Source organism: Ptiloglossa arizonensis, chromosome 9 (genome assembly GCF_051014685.1).
Source record: "Ptiloglossa arizonensis isolate GNS036 chromosome 9, iyPtiAriz1_principal, whole genome shotgun sequence".
NCBI lineage: Eukaryota > Metazoa > Arthropoda > Insecta > Hymenoptera > Colletidae > Ptiloglossa > Ptiloglossa arizonensis.
In genome coordinates this window covers 12,871,956-12,893,943 of record NC_135056.1, presented here as the reverse complement: position 1 = coordinate 12,893,943, position 21,988 = coordinate 12,871,956, and the positions used below count along the sequence as shown (strand labels likewise).

Genomic DNA, 21,988 nt, shown 5'->3' with positions numbered 1-21,988 from the left:
ATCGTTGAAAAGGAAAATCGAATTACGACGATGTGTGTCACGTTATTCAACGGTACGGTAAACCACTTTCTTGTTTTGGCAAGCGGTTACACGCGAGCCGAGCGTTACGGAGCTCTCACTCACCCGGGGCAGGTTCGAGCTTCGTTACACGGAAGACCACGTCCCCGTGAATACGCTCGATTCCGATGCCGGTGGATTCTCATGGCAATGGCGCCGGTGCCTACGTACAAACAGAACACGTACGCTACACTAACGCCAATGGGCGCGACGCACACGCCTCGAGCACGCGCGGGAATAAAGTCAAAAGCCAACACGCGGTTACTCGCCGCAGAGGGGCTGAAATAATTTTCTTCCCGCAATCGTGTCCCGCCTATCGCCGGAACGCATTATTCCACCGGAAGCGTTGCGTTTTCGACGAGTGCACGAGAAATTCCGTTGTCGCTTGCTTTCACAAACGGCTCGCGGAAGCCGGAACGAACGACTCGCGCGAGCCTCTCGATTAACATACAAATTAACGCGGAATGCAATAGCCGGCACAGAAGTTAATTCTACGGTTCGTACAGTCGGTCGAAACGTTGCGTAACAATAACCACGGACACCGTAACAATTAGTTCGAACGCTCGATTGGTAAACCTGTAACGGTGTGTTTCGATGGATTCTATGTTATCGACGCGATTCGCTATCCATGGGAGAGAACCCATATATAAAAAGAGAGAGAAGATCGAAGAAACACGAGCATCGTATCTTTACGCGGAATTGTTCGCGCGGTTCGCCCCGAGCATTAAAAACGACACGCGTGTCGAGTCAAATAATATCGTCGATCTTCTCTCCCCAAGATTCGATCACGAAATATCGAAAAAGTGAAATGTGTTTGTCTAACCTGAGTCCGAAGATTATCGAACGATTTTAACGAGCTCGATCGCAGCTGGATTCTCGTGTCGTGGAACGTGCATACACGCAAGGTGTAGCATAAACAACAGAAAGGGACGGAAGCGATTGCTCAATCCCCGAGGACCGTTACGGAGCGCTTGCTTCTGGCGCGATGTTGTTGTTTACAATGTCGAGCGAGCCAGCCAGCCAGCCAGCGTTTCGCTAAGGACAGCCTGACAGTCTATTTCTTTCCCTCTTCCCCCCACCATTCGAGCTTCGTCCTTAGCAGTCCGTCTTTGTTTCCGCGATTCACTCGGCGTCCATCTGTCCTCGTTTCACCGTCTGTCTTTCGCTCCCGCCAACGTTCGACGACGACGGGCCACTAAAATTCTCGGCTAGCGCTCGAAAACAGCATGCGCCGCGGGCTCGCGCGAATCGAAATAAACTGCACGTGCGAATCGGCGTCTTCGCCATTATCGGTCTATCTGCACAGAAAGCGAGATTCTTTAAAAGATCCGTCGCTACGCCCTTGGACGTGTTTTATTTTCGGAAGACGTGCCTCTAGATCCCCGCTTATCTCCGATGTTCAATAACTTCGTAACGAGATACTTTAACCGCTGTTCCGTCGGTTCGCGTTCGATCGAAAACACTCGCGCGTGAAACCACGAACGCGATTCGTCGAACGTAATTTTATATCTTGTATTCCCTTTCTTTCTGTCTTGATCGACATTCGCCGAGCACCGATCCTTTTATTGCCGAATTTCTCTCCCTTTCCCTCTCCCGGCTCCTAATACACGTTCCTCGCCAGCTCCCCCCACTCCTACTTTCTCAGGCTTCTAATCTTACGCTCGCTTCGACGTACGGCGCGCGACTAAACGTTCCCGAGCGTCCACCGCTATTTTTTCGTCGTTTATTGGTCGATCGTGGTCCCTACCTTCGAAGCGTCGCGAGCGAATGAAATTCGAGGAATCGTCGAGACGAAACACTTCGAAACAAAACACTACCGATTTATTAAAAGAAAAAACGCTTACCGCGTATCCGTAAAAATAGTTCCCGTATATTTTCTTTTTTTTTTTCACCGATATAAAAATCGCGATGATCAGGAAGAGAAGGTTGCGCGTCAAATTACAATCCGTTCGAAACCAGACGCACATTGAAAGCTACACCGATAGCGAAAGGACTATGTAGTAATCCTGGCCGTAAACAAGGTCAGATATTGGACGCGCCATGACCTCGGTAACTCCGTTTTTGCTTGTTCGGGTTTGGCAAAATTCCGAAATTCGATCGTCTTAATGCATCGCGCGTAACAAATAATAGAGAAACCCGGGCCAATTCTGGTACTTACTACGCGATGTTGAAACGTCGAAAAAGAACACCCGAGATAGACACCCGTATACTTGACCGCGCTGATCTTTCCCCTTGCGTTACAACTACACGTTCTTTCGGAAATCACTGGTAACCAAACGATAAGATCTTGTAAACTATTCAGAATATTTCAAAATAAAATTCTTCCGAACGAATCTCGGTTTTCAAGAACGTCGATTGCAAAGTAATCCAATTTTAAAGTACGGGCACTATTCGACGAATATAAACCCATTTAACGCGCTGTACAAAATCGTAATTTATTAATAATATGTTATAGTATGCAATATATTATTTCCTTCGAGGAAAAAAATAAAAAAAAAAAAGTACCCAAGACCGTTTACAATAAAAAGAAAGAAATTATTCAAGCCGTTGAAAAGTTGGAAACTCGAGCCACTTAATAGTATTTTAAAGAGTTCGCCAATTAACCGGGTAAGAAAAAAATAAATAAGTTGGTTACATTTTCTCGGACAACTTTCGTTCGCATTATATACGAACGCAATGGGTACTTCGGTAGAGGGAACCGTGAAATCGAAACTTCGTCCAATGCGCGCGAAACCCACGTACTTCAGATCGATTTTCTCGTATACGAAGGCATTTTTCCCTGAATAATCAGCGCCACTCGCGCTTGTATTTTGGAACACCGTTTTTATATATATATATATATATATATATATATATATATATATATATATATATATATATATCTAGCTCAAATACTACTATTCTTTTTTCGCGTGTTAACACTCGCGCGATCGATGACGTAATATTACGCTATTGCATAAAGCTAATCGTCATTCGTAACGGTTTTCTCGATTTTCAAAGTGTAAAACAACCTCGTTTAGAAGATCATAATGTACCCTATACAACAACAAAAATTCAAAAGCGTCACGAATCTAGTCGTACTCCCAAGACCATTAAAGAAAGACGTTCCACCTAAATAATTACAACGTAACATTGTCAGTAATAAATGAAAAATCATTGTATCGTTGCGTACACGGTGATCCTACGAAACCTACGCGTTTATTTCACATTCTGCGCAAAGTGCATCGGTTTAAAGTAAACTCACGAAGCATCCCCGACGAACGATATTTCATTTACGTTACACTACTGGCGTTTTATTCGACTCGTTGAAAACTATTCGAAAAAAAAAGCCTCCGATAAGAGAACAGCACCGTTCTACCCTGCGTTCCGCTATACATACTAATCGAACTCGCGACGACCGGTTTCGAAATTCGAAATTTATTTTTCCCGTCAATCTCCACACCGAAACGGGATTATAATCCGGTAGCTTGGGAAACACCTACGCGCGCGTGTCGAATCCCCGTCCATTGTTTTGTCACGCATTGATAAAAATAACTAACTCCGTTATTTATTAACTTCGATTCCCAGTGTTTAGAGAACAATAATTCGAGCTCCATCGGGCCGGACGGGTATAGTATTCGTAGGAAAGAGCGTACGCTGGGACAGCATTGAAATGCATTCACGTCGATACGCGGGCCTATGGTTGGAACTGCATTACGCAGATAACGCTACCGTATACTTCTCGCGTTTGCTCGCGTGCTTCCGAAGCCATTACGGCGGACCATTAACCGTCCGTATACCGAGAACCTTGTTAATTATCGTGTAATTGATTAGGTTGATTTCGATGGACGCAGAAGGAATCTTCCGAGATCCGTTGTGTGTCGCCGATCTATAATCGAATTACTTCCGGGACCGCATCTACGTGTATCTCACCTGTGCGCGATGTTGGCGACCACCTAATGGAAATTACGCGGATACACCGGTTGTCCGAATGTAATTTACCACAACTATGTAGTTACACACTAGCACGAGACAATATCGGGCGCGACGGTGCCGGTAACGAAAATGCAATTTACTCGCGGAGTCAATTTGGGACTAGGGAGAAGGGGAACAGTGGGAGGTGGCCAGTGGGCGGTGGTCAACGGGAGTGGGGGCTGAGGAGGGGAGGGGGGAACGCCTAACCCTTCGCGGTCCTTTTTCTCGTTTCGCGGTGGAATTATCGGAACCGATTCCGGGAAATAGATTACCACCGAGTAGGTGCCACCTTCTTAACACCGCGTTCAATACCTTCGTGAAATCGTTGACCTCGCGCGTTATCGCGAAAAATTACGTACGATCGGAAGCCGCCTAATTGCATCGAGTACTTTTTTGCAGGTAAACGGGTTCGATAGTGTATAAATTGAACGATGTTCGAGGAGCTATCGCGTACCAACGAAAATTTGTTACATTTGCGAGTCTAAGAACAGTCCGGAAATCGTGAGATGTTTAAAGAAAAAGAAGAAAAAAAAGACAGCTTTCTGTATTCGATAAACTCGAGTATCCGAAACACGGGTTCTCATTTCGCACCGATCTTGATCCTAGCTTGCAATTCTATGCATTTTACATGTATCCAGAGTGTGGTCGAAGAAAATGGCTAATTTTGGACTCGTACGGTTCTTCGATTCGTATGTAGGTATCGGTAGGTTCGATTACGATAATCGATTGTAACGTGCAAAAATGAACACAGGATAGATTTCCGTCGGAATGGGAACAAACGAACTCGATATATGGAAAAGGTTCGATTTTCTACGAAATTTTGTATCTTCCGTTAACGATGAAAGATATCGAGATGATTTTAGTTCGAACGATACAGCGACATTTGCTTCGGGGGTCAAATTTTTAAGTCGGTCGATTTATCGATTCCCGAGATATTTCGTCGACAAGCTCGAAAAGTATCGTTTCGCGGAATACTGCTTCAAAGTTTCGAAGTACACCGTCGGAGCTTATAAAGAATTCAGTTTAAAATCGGATAACATTGTCAATTTTTCATATTTCACCGCAACCATTTCAAGACAATGCTTTTTGGACTTGAATCGTTAAATCTACAAAAATAGTAAATTAATTTTGTTCCCCTATCCAACTCGAACAGATTCTTTGAATTCACCTTCGATTGGTTCAATATCGAGACGGACTATTCTTTAGAGAGAAAAATTACCCCTTCGAACGTTGAAACTAAAAAGATCTCTTTAATTCGCCCCTATTTGTTTCGATATTCGAACGAAACAATGTAGCTACTCGTTCGAGAAAGAATTACTTTTCCGTATGATGAAATGTCATCGGAATGTCTGCAATCACGAGGTATGTATATTGTGCACAATTGTTGGTAAGTTCTAGATCGTTTCCATCGTAGCTTCCAAGAAGACTGAACACGAAGATGCGTAGTATCAAATGGAAAATTACTGCAAGCGGTGGATGATTGTCAAATACCTTAGTTCACGCCTTAATATAGCAATGAATCTTTGGACTTACGAAAGACCCCAGAACTATTACCGGAATACCTTTAACCCTCTTTTAACCTTTTGCGTACCAATTATACCTCTCCGGGCCAACGTCTAAACCTCGAATCAAGATTTAATAGCGGTTCGATTACCATTTGCAAAGGAGTGGAATTTTTTAAATTTGTAAATCGAGGCGTAACTACAACCAAAGTCTCGAATCGAGATTGAATACCATTTCGATTACGGTTTGCAACAGAGTGGAATTTTTAAAATTTGTAAAAACGAGGCGTAACTACGCTACAACCAAAGTCTTGAATGAAGATTAAATACCATTTCGATTACTATTTGCAAAAGAGTGGAATTTAAAAAATTTGTAATAACAAGGTTTACTACAACCAAAGTCTCGAATCAAGATTAAATACCATTTCGATTACCGTTTGCAAAGGAGTGGAATATTTTAAATTTGTAATAACGAGGTTTACTACAACCAAAGTCTCGAATGAAGATTAAATACCATTTCGATTACCATTTGCAAAAGAGTGGAATATTTTAAATTTGTAATAACGAGGTTTACTACAACCAAAGTCTCGAATCAAGATTAAATACCATTTCGATTACCATTTTCAAAAGAGTGGAATTTAAAAAATTTGTAATAACGAGGTTTACTACAACCAAAGCCTCGAATCAAGATTAAATACCATTTCGATTACCGTTTGCAAAGGAGTGGAATTTTAAAAATTTGCAAAACCGAGACGGGACCGTGACCAAAGTCGTAAAATTATTCGACGACCCCACGGTCTTACATTTTATTCTCAAATTCTATATTTAACACAGACAGCATCGAATAAAAATAATTTAAAGTCGCCGGTCGATCGACGCGCGAACACTCGCCACGGAGTGTTCAATCGATAGCGTTTCCTCGTGTCTGGTAATTTATTTATCCTCGGGGATCGTCCAAAAGTGTGATTCTGCGCGCGTATAATTCTTACGAGGCACCGAATTGTTTTTGAATTCGAGAGCAGAATAAACACGTCGTAAAATACACCGAGCGCGTTTCGAAATAGGACCGCAAAGAGTCAAAAGTCTCTGTCTGTACTCCACTCCCCGTATCTCTGATAAACCACCGAACGAGAGTAGTTCAAACAATGAGAATAACGTTTAAACGGTGTACACATGTAAATATGCGGTTGCAATTCTAGAAGAGGAAGTAAACCTTGTTATTCGTGACGTGTGGGCGTTCAAGGTGAGCCGTCGCGATCATACGATGAACGCTCTAATAGATACGTTTTGCAACAGTTGAAAATACGTTGTTTTTCTTTTTCTTTTTTTTTTTTAAACGCCCGTAGATTCGTGTCAACAACATTAATACACCCGTCCGTCGGGTAAAGATTCGAAGCTACGAGGTGTTCTACAAGCGTTAACGAAACACGGACACGTGCACGACGAAATAGAAACACAAAACGACGAATAAATTGAACGCGTGCTGGTGGACGTTCGATCGAAACGAAAAAATTCTTAAATTTTCAACGTTTTACTCCCGTTTCGTGCACGATGGTCCAAGTTTTGGGCGAAAGCGTTCGTCGTTGTTGCGCAAGACGGACGTTAACGGAAATTTGTGAAACACCTAATCGACGATAAACTTCTAGGTAAAGGCGTGGGTCGTACGAAAAGCGAATTCGAGCCAGATTCGAGCGCCGAACGATGGAAAGAGAAAGTGTAACAATTACGGAATCGAGTTCTCTATCGACAGACGATATAATTAATCTTTCGAAACTTGCTCGTGCGTGTCATTCGTACGTACGAGATAAACACTCGATAAGAATTGCAAATGTATAGTAAGTAATTCTTTTTCTTTCTTCTTTTTTTCGGTTCACTCTCTAGAATCTAAACGTACGTTGCGCGAACCGCTGCTCAATTTGCGTAATATGGGAAACACGGATAATTTCGCGCCATGACTAATTCACTGATAATTCGAATAAAGACGAGTTGCTAAATAACTCGAGCCCGTTCCCCCTAATCTCTCGTAAGAATTGATCTACGTACGTATTGGCGTGGGCTGGTGTAATTTCGCGGTGATTCCGAACAAAGGAAACGTTTGTAATTTCGATTTGAAAATACCTCACGAGCGAAATTCAAGAACGAAAATTTACACAGTGACGAACACCGAAAGTGCTATCCAAGATTTCAAGAGACCGACGATAAAATCGAACAATATTCCACAGAGTGTTTCGGAAGACTTTCTCAACAAACGGAACAAAACATTGCCATCCTAACTTGTTCGAGTTTCATTTATCGTGCAATGTTATTTACTCCCATTACGAAATTAGATTACCGACACGATCGTTTAAGAAAATGAACAATTGAAACAATCCGAGCGCGACGATTCGTTCGATTTTCGTTTATTGCGCGGTTATAACGGAATATTATTTATCTCTATTGCGAAAGTACACGCACTCCGATTGATTAACAAGAAAATCGGACAATTGCAACGAACCAAACGATGGTTCGCTGGTTGTGACTCTGTGATTAATTCCACCTGTGTTTCTTCGTGTATCTCTAAAGTGGAAGAAGAAGAAAAAAAAACAAAAGTAGAAACGAAAACGGAAAAAAATCGTAATCGTGGAATTATTCGAGTCTCCCCTCTATAGAAAGGGCAAATGGCGATAGTGTGTCCGCGGAAAGTCGATCGAAGTTTAGCGCGCAAGAAAACAAAGAATGAGCGCTAACAAACCGAGTCAGAGGTTTGCACGCGAAACATAGTGGTTTTCCCGATGTTCACGTAGGCGAAATAACTCGGACAGAATCGTACGCAGCTTTCAACCAGTATACCGGTGCGTCATGGAACAAACGAATCCCCAGAGAACATTCGCGACGAATAAAAGAAGCGATAACGCGCCACTCTCATCGAATTAGTTATAGCGAACACCAGCGTGGATTATGGTAATGCGTCCAATTGACTTTCACTGTTCAATATTAACGCAGATCGTAAATAAACCGGCAGAATCGAATCGGGATGAAAAATCTACGTCGAGTTGTTCATTCGATTATACGAAACGAGGATAGAACGTTATTTAATAGGAATATCGAGCAACGTTTAATAAACATTTATCGCGGATATCTGTACGCGTGTCGCGTCCCGTGTACACCGTGTGGTTATTTTCATTTTACACAGAGAGAGAGAAAGAGAGAGAGAACAAAGAAATGAAACGAACGGTTTCACGGGTCTTTAAACTCGTAAGTTTTGTACGCGAGAAAATCTGCACGAAATTAATTACATCGAATTCTATGCAAGTCGAGCAGATAGATTGGACAATTTTTTAACACTGGAACTACCAAAGGGGTCGATTGGATTTGTTTCAAGAATTTTTGTTTTTAATTATTCAATTGTTAACGATGTTTTTGTCTACAATATTCGTGGACAATTATAAAGACTAACGGTACTCGTATATTGACTTTTTATCGAAGATACGTATATGGTTCGATACAAATAGTAATACGTTCACCGTAGGTGGTTCTAGTGTTAAACATAATTGATTTTACAGATCAACGAAGATCTTGTTTGTTTCATGTCCAGAAGATTCGCTTATCGCGACAATGTCCTCATGGTTGATCTTCGAGTCTTGTTCGAATACGTCGAATAACTCGGAGCGAAAAATCGAATGAATTATTTTCGTCCTACTCCAAGTACTCGAGCAGATCGAACAATTTCAAGTACACGACTAATCGAGCGTCCGTATCGGTCCGATAAAACGAGTTTCACTCGGCTCGAATTTCGAGTACCTGAACAGCTTTTGGTTCGTTTGCTCCTAGCCACCGAAGTGGAAATTTCGTTCGTTATAATTCGTTTTTGTTTTACCCGATTATGCGCATAATGATTCTCGATAATCTACCGAAATAAATTGATAAAAATGGAAAACAATTTGCCGCGGTACACTTCTAGTCTCTGTTTTTTTTTTTCTTTTTAAATTATATGTATATACATATACGTTCAATTTTATAGCGCGATCTAATCTCTGATTGTTTATTTAAAATTATATATATCCGAACGTAAGGAGGTTAATTCGTTATTTGGAATTTGTAAATCGTCGTGTTTAAAATATCGCGCGAAAAGCGTGAGAAATTTTATGAACGGTAGAAAAGGCTTGTGCGCATGACCGGTGCGCAACACTCTAAATATATTGTGAAAAAATGAGATTCCGTTGGTATTCACTTAAAACGGAACCCGCGGACGTTGAACATTGCAAATTTATAGGAAGCAGGCATGCAAAGACGTCCGCGGCCCGAAAATAGATTATTACTAACGTTTGCACGTACGTACGTATGTAACGTATGTACGTTGAACGCGAGTGAAAGGCTTTCTAGAAATTTGAAAACTCACGGGTACCTGTCGAAGGATATATAGCCAACAAACACATCCAATTCACTTTGAACGCCCAAGCGCTTGTAAATTTAATGTAAGCTTCAACAAAGACTGATCGATGTTACGAGGCACGAAAGAGCTCTGTATAGAAACTATCATCGTTCTAGAAAAACTGACGCACTCGTACGGGTACATCCGTGGAGAAATGATAAGCGAACCGCAACGATACGTTACGCAAAAATCAATCTCTTGCGAATCGAGATCCTAAATATACACGTTATATTCTTTTTTCGATCGTCACGTTGTCGTCGTCGTCGTCGTCGTCGTTGTCGTCGTTGTCGTCGTCGTCGTGTTACGTTCCGTCTGTACGAGCGAGTAATAAATCGAAAACAAAGAACTCGCATTTCACGATATTTATAATACCGTAACAAGAAACGTGTTTGCGCAACAATTAACAGAGATGAAAAAAAAAGAAAAAATATAATATCGAAACCTCTTCGCGTTCGCGGACTAAAGGATTATCTTTGTTCTTTGCACCTGACTCGAATGGTCATCGTACGCAACGGGAACGAAAAAATTCTTAGTCACCGGAGTCACGCGATTTATCGGAGATAATGATGTTTTTCACGAAAAAAGTATCGATTGCGCCGCGTCTGCATCAGTGGCGGCACGGGCCGTCGTGTCCCCGCGCGTTTTATTTTTACATTCATTCGTAAAAAGCGCGTTCGTCACTTCGAGTCATTCCCGAAACGTTCGGTTGAAGTCGAAACACGCCAGTGACGTCTCAATTACCGTTCGTCGCGCTTCCCTCTGTTTCGAACTTATGCATGTATGCCCGTTCTTTGACGCGCGACTTTAAATATTTACGCTCGTCCAGGAATGTATAAATTCAAAGTGTATTCTGACTGTGAGCGTCATTTGAGGACAGTCGGGGACCGAAGGCGCATCTAGAAAGAAAACGCGATGTGCAAAGAACGTGAAAAACAAAAAAAAAAGAAGTAGGGAAACTGAAAAAATGTAGCTAACCTCGAGAACCTGCGCGAGCGTGCGTTAGCGAACAAGATAAAGCTGCGCACAAACGAGCGGACGTGGAGTCAGCTGGTTAAAAACAGCTGTGTGTCCCGTCATCGACGAAACGAGGAGTTAAATATCCCTCGTCGTCGTGAAACACCGTTGATATTGCACAGCGTTGTTCCTCGTCGACCTATAAACCAATCATACCCGATATAAACAGGCGATTCCGTCGTGTACACTCGCATACGTACTACGTAGTCTTGTTGCGTTCGCAACCATGTGCAAACCTCTCTTGCACTCGATTGCAAGCACGTGCGATAGAGCGAAAGATAAAGAAAGAGCGAGAACGAGAGGTGGAGAGGGAGGGTGGTAGAGGGGGGACTGTGGCGATGTCAAGGGACGGAGAGGGGAGGGGTGGGGAGGGGGAGTAGAAAAAAGAAGACGAGAGACACAAATACCGAGTAGGAGAAATAAAAGTGAATTTCAAGGATACAATTTAAGAACGTCCGTGTCCATACGTCGTTTTCCAGCGCTGGGGGACGACATATTTATCGTCTATTAACGCAGCAGAGCCCTTCGCAGCAAGTCCTTGAATCAGCTGAGCTCGATTGTCGTTTTAGGAAGGGCCTCTGACTGCTACGGATTGTTTACCACCGTAGAATACACAAGGAACTTAGTCTTTCACCACTGTGGTATAACACACTCTGTTTTCCTGTACCGAGCAGTTATTCAGCACCGAGAAGAAAAAAAAACAAAGACACGCGCGCGCGACGCTCGCTAGTCAGTCGTTGGATCTTCAACGCTCGCCACGAAGGAAAACGACACGAGAGACGAATTCCGCGACGTCAGCGTTTAACGATGTTTTCTACGGATGAACGAGCGCACGATCCCTCGAATAGCAGCAATATACGAATGGTCTTCCTCTTTGTCCGTGCGGACCAGGCCAAAATCTTCGGGCTAGAGGATCATTTCATCATCACCAACGACGAACCCGTCCAGAGACTCGTACTGTCGACACGTTTCTCGCGCACACAGAAAACAATCCTTTCCCCTGAACCTCCTCCGCCTCCACCACTTCGAAACGCCTGTTCTCGTGCACCCCACGACCTGTCAACTCACGGACTTCACCACATCTGATTCCGTTTCTGCACTGCTCTCTTGCTCGCTGCTGCTGCCTCTGTCTCACGTTGTGCCAGCGGATGCGCGCGCACGATACAAAATCCCTGCTATTCTCCGCGAATCACCACTAATTCTTTCGTTCGACCAATATCACTAGAATCAGCCGAACAACACGGCCAAGTGATATTTCCTCCCTTTTTCTTTTTTTTTTCTTTTTTTCATTAGACAACCAATTCAAATTCCATAATCGGAAGATATGTATGTGCATAATTCGAAATGGAACACTCGATTGAATTTGGAAAAACGTACGTGTTACTATTTTACATTTCATTGCTCGAGGCTTCATCTACGCAAACAAATTAAGCTTGCTTTGTTTCGTTGCCCAAAAATAATTGCGCGTAATGTTAAACCAACATTATGTTCCATAAACAGAAAAAATCATCCAAGTATTAAAAATATATAGCTCGTAGTTTTAATAACGTGCGAATAAAGAATAAATAGAAAACGATTATATATCAATTTAAAAGCAAATTCGTTAATAATACGATTGAAAGAAGTATACGTTCGACGAAATCACTAGTTCTTGGTAACACTGTGAAATAACCCGCATTGATGACGTATGGTATGGAATTTGAATTTAAATTACATCCATTATGTAGTTAATGCATCTGACGGTGAAATATAAATATTAAGTAAAACATCTACAAGTAATATATAAATACCTTTTTGAAACGACAGTATGAAGTCCAATAACTGTTGAATCTTGAGAAAGTTGACATTCGAAGCTAACCCCTCAACACATGTTAGGATAGTTAAATAACACGAGCACTGGTAAGGCTACGAAAAAGAATTTTGTTGCAAAGCAATTATTCTTGTGAGCGACTACTGCAAAGACAGTTCAATGAAAATTGAAATATTCGGCACGTCGGACATCATACGTTTTTACGTTTTACGCAGACGTTCAATAACGTTGAAACAAAAGACGTAACTATACTACACACACACACATGGCCATTATGTGCCCGATACATGTGATTCGATATACATAGCGCGTGATAATACATAATACTTAATAATATAACAAAGTTATTCTAACAAATTTGTTTATTTAAAAAATGTATAAAAGTCTTGAATATAAAATTTCGTTTAATACACCGGAAAAATTACCAAATTGAATGTCATACCAAAATTTAATAATGGACGCATAAAAATATGAATCTTTTGTAGTACTAATACACTACATTTTCGTCATCTCTCATTTATAAACTTATGAAAAAAATATGACAATTAATTATATAATACAAAATGTTTTTCACGATTATTATTCATTCACACGTTTTTTTAAATACGTTAACAGATATAGAAAATACTAGTCCTGCAGTTTCAAATATAAGTACTCTACATAAGTAGCTAATGTGCACTAGATTCCATTAGAATGTTACAGATTTATTGCACCTTTTTTTCCTTCGGTTCTACTTTGCAGCATGCATGTCCTAGAGTCTAAGAATTATATTAATAATGCATCGGAATTGATAAAAATTTGTATGAAACGTATATAATATTAAGAATGCATCGAGGAACTTAATACTGCCAAATGTATGTTAATATTTGTTATATGACAGTAATACGAAATTAATTATGAATATTGGATACCTGTGGTCAGTATTATATGGGTACAATTAAATCCACGTTTATAAATGTTAATTAGAGATAAATGCCCAATATTGATATGTACTATAAAACGACGGAATAGATTACTTATCCTTAACGAAAATAGATTTTGTGAGATTGCTTAATGGTTATTACTGTAAGTATGGCAGTGATATTATGATTGTTCACTGTTTGGAGCGTATAAAAGAATCTTACTAAAATTATTTCAATTAGATTTAAAATGGAATGTTCCATAAAATAAGTATACTAAACGTTATTCTACTACAATTGTGTATGAAAATAAAAGTAATGCAAAATCTAGGGATAGATAAGGTGACTGTTTCATTCATTTCATCTTTAAAATACTAAATGGTCAGTTAAATACTTAAGTAAAAATTCGCAAGTTAAAAACTAACTCGTATTAAAAAGTGAATAAAGCTTAAAAAATATTAATTCTAATAAATAATTAATTTTGGTATAAAAAGGTTACTTATTAGAGTATTATCAGTCATTGAGTTTCCTATAAATATCGAAAAACCTCAATTAAACCATATTTATAGTTTGACGTATGTAACGTTTAAGTACAAAATTGTTGACTGGTTGATTGCCCTTTTCTACTATTTTGCAAAATATGTATACTATTTACTCTACTGCTGTTTTTCGTGCGAATGCAGTCAAAGACAACATTTCGTTGGGATCGGTCGATAAACGTGAAAATTCAATTTCTTCGCTAATACTATTTTCTGTAAAAAAATAAACACATATTAGATTAGAAATCTAAGTATACAAAGAACAAATAAAAAGTTGATATGTTTACCAGATGGTTCAATAGGCCATTGTTTGTGCGATGGTGCATATAAGCACAACAATGCTATGATATAAATATTCCACATTCCGTACACACCAGTGAAAAATGCTGATGTCATTTCTAAGTGCAATTCTTCATCCCATTTCCACTGACCCTCTGCAACCTATATCAAATGTGTATATAAAAAGGTTAATATATGTAAACAATTTGTTTTATTCAACGCATCAAAGATATTTAAAATCATATTTGTACAAATATAATTGCCTTGAATACATAGCAAATGTATACCTGGCCAAGAATAAATCCAATCACAGTTAAAGATGCGCATAATAACGTAGCTATCATCAAAAATTTAAATCGATATATTACACCTTCGTAATGCAAACGTCGTGCCGAACTCATAGTAGGTAATGCAGCTCTTTTTGCACTAATATTCATAAATACTTTCCATATCATGTAAGATAAGAATATCAAATATACACCAGCAGATACTCCGGCTAAAATTATGAATGACAACTGTTTCTTTTAAGTCAAGGAATTTAAACTTTCAGAATAAAAATCGAATTTCTTTTATTTTACAAGGATACTGCAAATTTCGTTCCGAGATCCGTAACCCAAATTGAATAGAATGGATTTCTTAATTGCACTCCACGTTCACACATGTCGAACACAAATAATGATAAGCATCCAATCCCTACTGCAGAAAGATGACGCCAATAACATTTTAAAGAATTTCTTTGTTCACCTTCCTATATAACAACAAATAAATTATAAAAATGATAATTTTATGGTATTTGATTATAAATATATAATGAACCATAGCAGAGCTAACTTACCTGTATCTGTTCGAGCAAGAGATGATGCATAAGAAAAACATATGCCATTAGTACATTAAATTACATATTTGATCAACTTTATAGAATCAAACTGTTACTTTCACACCTATGCTATATTTCTTACCATAAGATGTTCTCCAGCAAACACAAGCCAGAAAGACAAGAGAATTGCATAGAACACTCCTTGCCTAATATCACCCAATAAAAGCATAAATGGCATATCATAGGCAAGTGTTAAATACTCCAAAGGCACTAAACAGTACAAAATTATAATTAAACATGAATAGTTGACGTGACCGTTACAGAAATAAAGAATATGGAACGTACTATTTAAAAACGTTAATGCTATTCCCAGTGCCAAAAGCAAATATTCCAAAAGAGCCGGTGATCTTGAAAGCATATGTACTCGCCTCCAGTACCAAGCAAGGACACATATGACAATTGGAAAATAAATAGTTTTCAAACTCACCCATACCTTTGTAAATCCACCATTTTGATTGATAGCCTGAATTGTTAAAAAATTAAATGTTAACTTGATAGTTTTCAAATTTCATACATATGTAGAAACTGAATTTTAAATATGTCATATATTTACTGTAAGCCATAAATCTGTTATATGTCCTAAACCCTGATTAATATTTCTATCAGTATCAGCAGGAAGACGAATGTTTAAAAGATAATAATCATGAAATAGAGATCCCAATTCAAATAATGGGACTACACTGCAATTATAATTGTATTTTTCCATTGCCTGTAAAATTTATATGCAAATAATAAAGGATGTATATTTATCATATCTAAAGTAATTATATTAATTAATTTATATATTTACCTCGTCAATACTGCAATCTAAAATTCTTTCTACTGCAGAGGCAGCATATGGTTTCCAAGAATCATCTGGATCCCCTTTGTTTCTATAAGCAAGTCTTGCATCCAATGTTATTTTAGTTCTGGGAGCTATCAGAAATGATACATAATATCCATGACTAATTTATAACAAAAAATTATAATTTATATACAACATATGTCTGATAAATTACCAATTTCTATCTGACTATGATAAATAATATCCACTTGCAAAACACCTATTAAATTTTGTTGCCATCTAGAATAATCAAGTTGCATACTGTTCCGAGGAACAGGCATCTACGATGAATAAAAAACATTTAAATTTACAACTATCTCACTTATATTTTAATACACTAAAATTTAAAATAAACATACTTGAAATGTATATACAACTTGATATGCCTGATGATGACTATCAAAATTAAAACTATGCATATCAACAGCAGTGCAAGATCCTTTTCCCCTTGAATAAAACCATTTTCCTTCTCCAGGTTCAGAGCCATTTACACGAATATCTTTACAGGGTGTACCAAGTATATTTTGACTACTAGCAGGTGTTGGAGCTGATCATAAAAGATGTATAAACTATTAATGTTGTTAAAAAATATTTATAGTGAAAAATTCTAATAAATACAATAATTAATAAATAGAATCATCAATTTAATTAAGCTTGCTTTTTTTTTATAAATTGTAAATAAATTTTTAAGATTCCTAATACCGAATTTAAAAATAACGTAAATACGTTAATTGTCGTTTATCTATACAAATGCTTGCGTCTTTATGTATGTTTAAAATTGCTTAATTTTTAATATTAGACTATCACAATAATTTCCAAATGTTTGACATTTCTTGACTTACCAATGAGTCCACCTATTAGAAAACAAACTATTTGTGCGACAATCAGTAGTATTACAAGCACCGATAGCTTCCTACCACTCAAATTTTCTATGATCGTTCCTTGCATTTTGTTTTGATAGAATTACGCACTACAATTGTTTACAAAACTATTTATTCAGAATATGATGCCACCGAAAATGACGCACAACACGGACGCGTTTGTCCAAAGAGTATGTGAAGAGCAGTTTAACGTGCTTTTCTTGTAGCTTCGGTTTTCAAAATGGAAGCTGCGTCGTACCAGTTTATAGATATTCTTGTATAATTCACTAAAAAGATTCTGTGAACCATCATTCAATGCTGCCAACGACAGTTCAAACATTAGCATAATATAGAAACATTTTCACAATATAAATTCTCATTTAGAGAAGACTTTGAAAACGCCGGAGGTTTTTCAATATGATCGAATGTGATAAAGTACATCGATTTTTTCATTAAAAAAAAACATCGATAACAAAGCTAATCGATCGATAAAATAACGTTAACTGACGATTCGACTAGTCGCAAAAAAATATCGATTCATAAATTAAGCCAGAGATGCATTACATGCTGCATCTCCAATCACTATTAGAAAATGCTATGTGACGTAGCGATGGATGCGAATGGGAATCGGAAGCGCGATCTTCCCCGAATAGTTCTACACCAACAAGTTATCAGTACTGAAGTGAGTAAATGCTTTGTCAATTAAGTGTGAAAAACCTGGCAAGAGTAAATAACGATAACCGTCGAGAAGAGAAGGCTGTTTCTAACCTTCTTGACAGAAGCATATATTACAGTTTAATACCTGGATTGTCACAATCTGTTTATCAAAGCGCACGATACGTGAATAACGTCTCATATCTTTTTTCGAACAGTAATTGTTGAAAATTAATATTCACGAAATGGTACATACGATATTTACGATATCTTTATACAGTGAAAAGAATTAACATTAAATTAGTGACACTTGTGAATTTTTATATTGTTATCTTCAGGAAATTCCTAAACCTGCAGATTTGGACTTTGTTTATGATGATGCAGATACACATGTCAATGAGATTGCCGAATTGTACAGTTACACTGAACAATATGAATTTCATGTTAATCTTACTGTGAGTACGTACATTTATGTCATACATGAAAAAAAATTAATAGAACATGGGTTTTTGTCCTTAGGCTTTTGAAGAGCAAATGGAATGGTACAAATTACGACCATGGTGGCAAAATTTGACAGAAACTCAACAGAAATCAATAATTCACAATTTGTTAGATCAATTAGAGGTTTCAAATAAGTCACTACGAATGAAGGCAGCACGGTGCATTTTGTATTTAGCACAAGGTTGTTGGGCTGAAGTACAGTCTGATAAAGAACAACAAGATTGGACTAAAACAAATGTAATGTTATTGTATGAAGCTGGTGCTTTTCCAGCTTTTGTTCAACTTCTTAATATTGAAATTGAGTGAGTTTGTGTTTCAATACTAAAACACTTCATTATTAATGTTAATAGTATCTTCTAATTCAAGTACTATATTTTTAATTTCTAGGAACAGTACAACAGTTACCTCTGCAATGAGGAAAATTGCTGTTAGTCTTGACGATTCAATCGATTTAAGAGTAATTTTATCTGTTTTATACATTATAACAGAGGTAATGAGAGAAGAGATGAAGGAAGATTTAGAATTCAGTATGTTTAAGGATAATGTTGAATCTTTTAAAAAAGATCTAATAAATCCATATGGTGAAGAGTTGCTTATAGTTAAACTCCTCGGTATGGTCACATGTTTTTGTAGTGGATCAGCACCACATTTTCCTATGAAAAAAGTTCTTTTACTCTTGTGGAAGTTGATCTTAGTATCTCTTGGTGGTATTGACACACTGAGGCAATTGAAAAAACAATATCGCAAAGAAGCTGGTCTTGACACACTACAAGAAGATACCATAGAAGTTGCTAAAACTATGAGAGCTAGTTCTCCTCCCAGCAATGCAACAGATTTAATTGAAACTCAAACTCCAAAAAAAAATTGGAGATATCGTAGAGTATGTCCAGTCATATTTAATTCCATTTAATGTTAAAATTTTTATTATTATTGAATACATATTTTTATAAATTATTTTGACAGTGTCTGTTAAAACAAAGTTCATTAGATGAACCACTCTTGGGTATGGAATATGATGGTGCAGAATTGGGAAATATTACACTTCTTACTCCAAATAATGAAGCTGAAGGAGAAGTGAATGTATGTATGGGTCAATCTAGCTGGAATCAAATTTGTTTTGAAGATCAAAATAACCAAACACAAATAAGGCCTAGTATTCCACAGCTTACTAAAGGAAAAGGTAATATCTTTATTATTGCACTCATATATTAAGTATTATATATTTTACATATTTTTAATTATTTTAAATGTTTAAAAAGCATATACAATTATGATTACTTAGTACAGCAAACTTTTACAGGTTTGCCATGGACACCAAAGGTCAGACAAAAGGATGTGGATACTTTCCTTGAAGTATCAAGGTTAAAATTTGTTGGTTACAAATTACAAGGTGATAGAGAAAGTTTGGCAGGTTTGCCACAACCAATACACGAAGGTGTTAATACACTTAAACGAGTAAGTTCAAAATTTACATATTTTGTACACACAGAATTATACTAATATAATACATACTATTTTACCTACAGCATATGTACACATCTTTAGCTGAAATCCAAATACAAAAAGAGGAAGAAATAGCTAGAAATCCTATGAGTACTCCAGAACCACCAATTCGTCAAACACCTACAGAAATTTTATATCAAGCTGCATTACCAAATCTTCCACAATACATGATTGCATTATTGAAAATATTGCTCGCAGCTGCACCCACCAGTAAAGCTAAAACAGACAGTACTAACATTATGGCTGATGTTCTACCAGGACAAATGCCGTAAGTTTAAAGATTTGAATAAATTATGTGTATTTTTTTTATATTCTTTATTATGTTAGAATGTATTAAATACCTCTTCTGTTTAAATTCTTTCAGCATGACGGTTTTACAGTCTATGAAACTTGGTATTGATGTAAACAGACACAAAGAAATCATTGTTAAAGCAGTTTCTGCAATTCTTCTCCTTTTGCTAAAGCATTTTAAACTGAATCATATATATCAATTTGAATTCATGTCGCAACATTTAGTATTTGCTAACTGTATACCATTGGTTTTGAAATTCTTAAATCAAAGTATTGTAGCATATATTGAAGCTACACATGTGTAAGTGTTTGTTTCCAGTTACAATTTCTTTTAAATTGCTATGAACAGAATAGGTCCAACTTTTACCGCTTGCAGTATTCCTCTTTTGGACTTTCCTATGTGTGTTATTGGTGATCAACCAGAGTTGACCTTAGAAAATCTTGAGGTTGGGGACAGTCTAACGTATTCTTGGAGAAATGTCTTTTCCTGCATTAATTTACTACGTATTCTTAACAAACTGACAAAATGGAAGCATAGTAGAATTATGGTAAATAACATATATATTAAATTTCTCATTCTCGTTTACTAACAATTAACTTTCTTCGTTTTTATAGATGCTAGTCGTCTTTAAATCGGCACCTATATTAAAGCGTACATTAAAAATTAGACACGCAATGATGCAACTATATGTACTAAAATTACTAAAAATGCAAACCAAATACTTAGGACGACAGTGGCGAAAAACTAATATGAAAACAATCAGTATAATTTATGCAAAAGTCAGACATCGTTTGAACGATGATTGGGCTTATGGCAATGGTATGGTATAAAACATTTAGGACTTTTTACATAACAGAATTAAATTTGTAAATTTTATTTATTTATATTTATCTTTAGATCTAGAAGCAAGACCGTGGGATTTTCAAGTAGAAGAATGCGAATTACGTACATGTGTCGATCAATTTAACAATCGACGGTATTTTAATGCTTCAAAAGACAAAGAAATGGAACCTGTTGATACATCTGTTATATCAGTACTCGGGGTAAACGTTGAATTAAGCGAAGAATTTAAGCAATATTATGAATTATGGTTGCAACAAGAAGTATTTCAGAGAAGTATTAACTGGGACGAATTGTTGGATCCTGGAGCATGTGAAATTTAAACTTTTGATAAGTGTAACATACATTGAAGTCGAATTTTTGTCAAATTATAGACCTGGATAAAATTTTGACATTTCTACATACTGTTATGAAGTGATCCAAAACAAAAAAAACATTGTCATATCGATACATCAAAAACTGAATTTGCATTTGGTTTGTATACAGTGAACTGTGAATGGTCCTAATCTAGTTGACGTTTAATGAAAAGACTAGTAAACTTAAAAACGACTGTTTACAAAATAATGTGTAATTTTTTTACCTTTGTTTGTGTGTATTTAATTTGTGCTATGTGTATTGCTTGTAGCAATATTTTACTATTATATAGTTGTAAGTGGATATATAACCGTCTCTTACGTATTTATGATGGACTGGGATAAATTTATTCAAATGTATAATTCATACTGTTCGCACTTTATCGGCTAAGTTTCTGTAAATTAATTTTTAATAATGTATCGAGTAATCTGCGAATCGCATACCAACTTCAACTTCCCGTATTTTATATAATTTTTATATGTACTCAATTTTTCCATTGTGACAGCAGTAATATATATATGATGATAAACTCTACACTGGTATTTACAAATATATGAATGTGTATCAAATCATATTAATTTAATTCAAACTGCATCTTTTAAAGAAAAGTTTCGTAATTTCGTACATTAAATATTTTTTCTGTTGATCATTAAATGTGGCTATAATGTTTAGCTATGATCTTTTTATATGGGAGAGAGAGCTGAATACCTTCACATACTCATAAAAATTCATTAATTCAAAAATCGATAAAGTTTTTTTTTCACGATATTACTTCATTTGATGGTTGATTATGTAAAGTGTAGATTATGGAACTTATAG

General features: G+C 37.2%; 3 protein-coding genes across 3 annotated transcripts in view; 1 reads left to right on the top strand and 2 right to left on the bottom strand.

Moving 5' to 3' along the window:
• Positions 1–12,006, bottom strand: part of Ubce2h (ubiquitin conjugating enzyme E2H) — a 63,699-nt gene extending 51,693 nt beyond the window's left edge. The window contains exon 1 of the mRNA XM_076319402.1: positions 11,381–12,006. Within this exon, the coding sequence (XP_076175517.1) occupies positions 11,381–11,433 (53 nt within the window). The 5' untranslated portion in view covers positions 11,434–12,006. The remainder of the gene's footprint in view (positions 1–11,380) is intronic.
• Positions 12,007–13,094: 1,088 nt separating this feature from the next.
• On the bottom strand, positions 13,095–17,362 carry Wls (Wnt ligand secretion mediator). The gene is made up of 12 exons (XM_076319405.1): positions 17,008–17,362; positions 16,525–16,712; positions 16,341–16,446; positions 16,133–16,257; positions 15,896–16,051; positions 15,628–15,805; positions 15,425–15,552; positions 15,301–15,306; positions 15,052–15,213; positions 14,753–14,980; positions 14,474–14,627; positions 13,095–14,399 (listed from the first exon to the last, which is right to left on the bottom strand). Exons 1-12 carry the CDS (start codon positions 17,111–17,113, stop codon positions 14,299–14,301), a joined length of 1,638 nt encoding a protein of 545 aa, XP_076175520.1. The 5' UTR covers positions 17,114–17,362; the 3' UTR covers positions 13,095–14,298.
• A 375-nt stretch (positions 17,363–17,737) lies between these two features.
• On the top strand, positions 17,738–21,703 carry Strip (striatin interacting protein). Its single transcript, XM_076320490.1, has 11 exons — positions 17,738–17,927; positions 18,018–18,134; positions 18,199–18,482; positions 18,568–19,060; positions 19,144–19,360; positions 19,481–19,635; positions 19,707–19,951; positions 20,048–20,275; positions 20,351–20,522; positions 20,590–20,794; positions 20,873–21,703. Exons 1-11 carry the CDS (start codon positions 17,925–17,927, stop codon positions 21,136–21,138), a joined length of 2,385 nt encoding a protein of 794 aa, XP_076176605.1. The 5' UTR covers positions 17,738–17,924; the 3' UTR covers positions 21,139–21,703.
• The last annotated feature ends 285 nt before the right edge of the window (positions 21,704–21,988 follow it).

Excerpts from the sequence above, each read along its gene's own strand:
- Wls (XM_076319405.1), bottom strand. The coding sequence starts at position 17,113 with ATGCAAGGAACGATCATAGAAAATTTGAGTGGTAGGAAGCTATCGGTG. Across the intron at positions 16,052-16,132 it reads TAGATTGCAGTATTGACGAG|GCAATGGAAAAATACAATTA; the intron begins GTAAATATATAA and ends TAAATTTTACAG. Across the intron at positions 14,628-14,752 it reads TTGGATTTATTCTTGGCCAG|GTTGCAGAGGGTCAGTGGAA; the intron begins GTATACATTTGC and ends CATTTGATATAG.
- Strip (XM_076320490.1), top strand. Across the intron at positions 19,636-19,706 it reads GTGTTAATACACTTAAACGA|CATATGTACACATCTTTAGC; the intron begins GTAAGTTCAAAA and ends TTTTACCTACAG. Across the intron at positions 19,952-20,047 it reads GTTCTACCAGGACAAATGCC|CATGACGGTTTTACAGTCTA; the intron begins GTAAGTTTAAAG and ends AAATTCTTTCAG.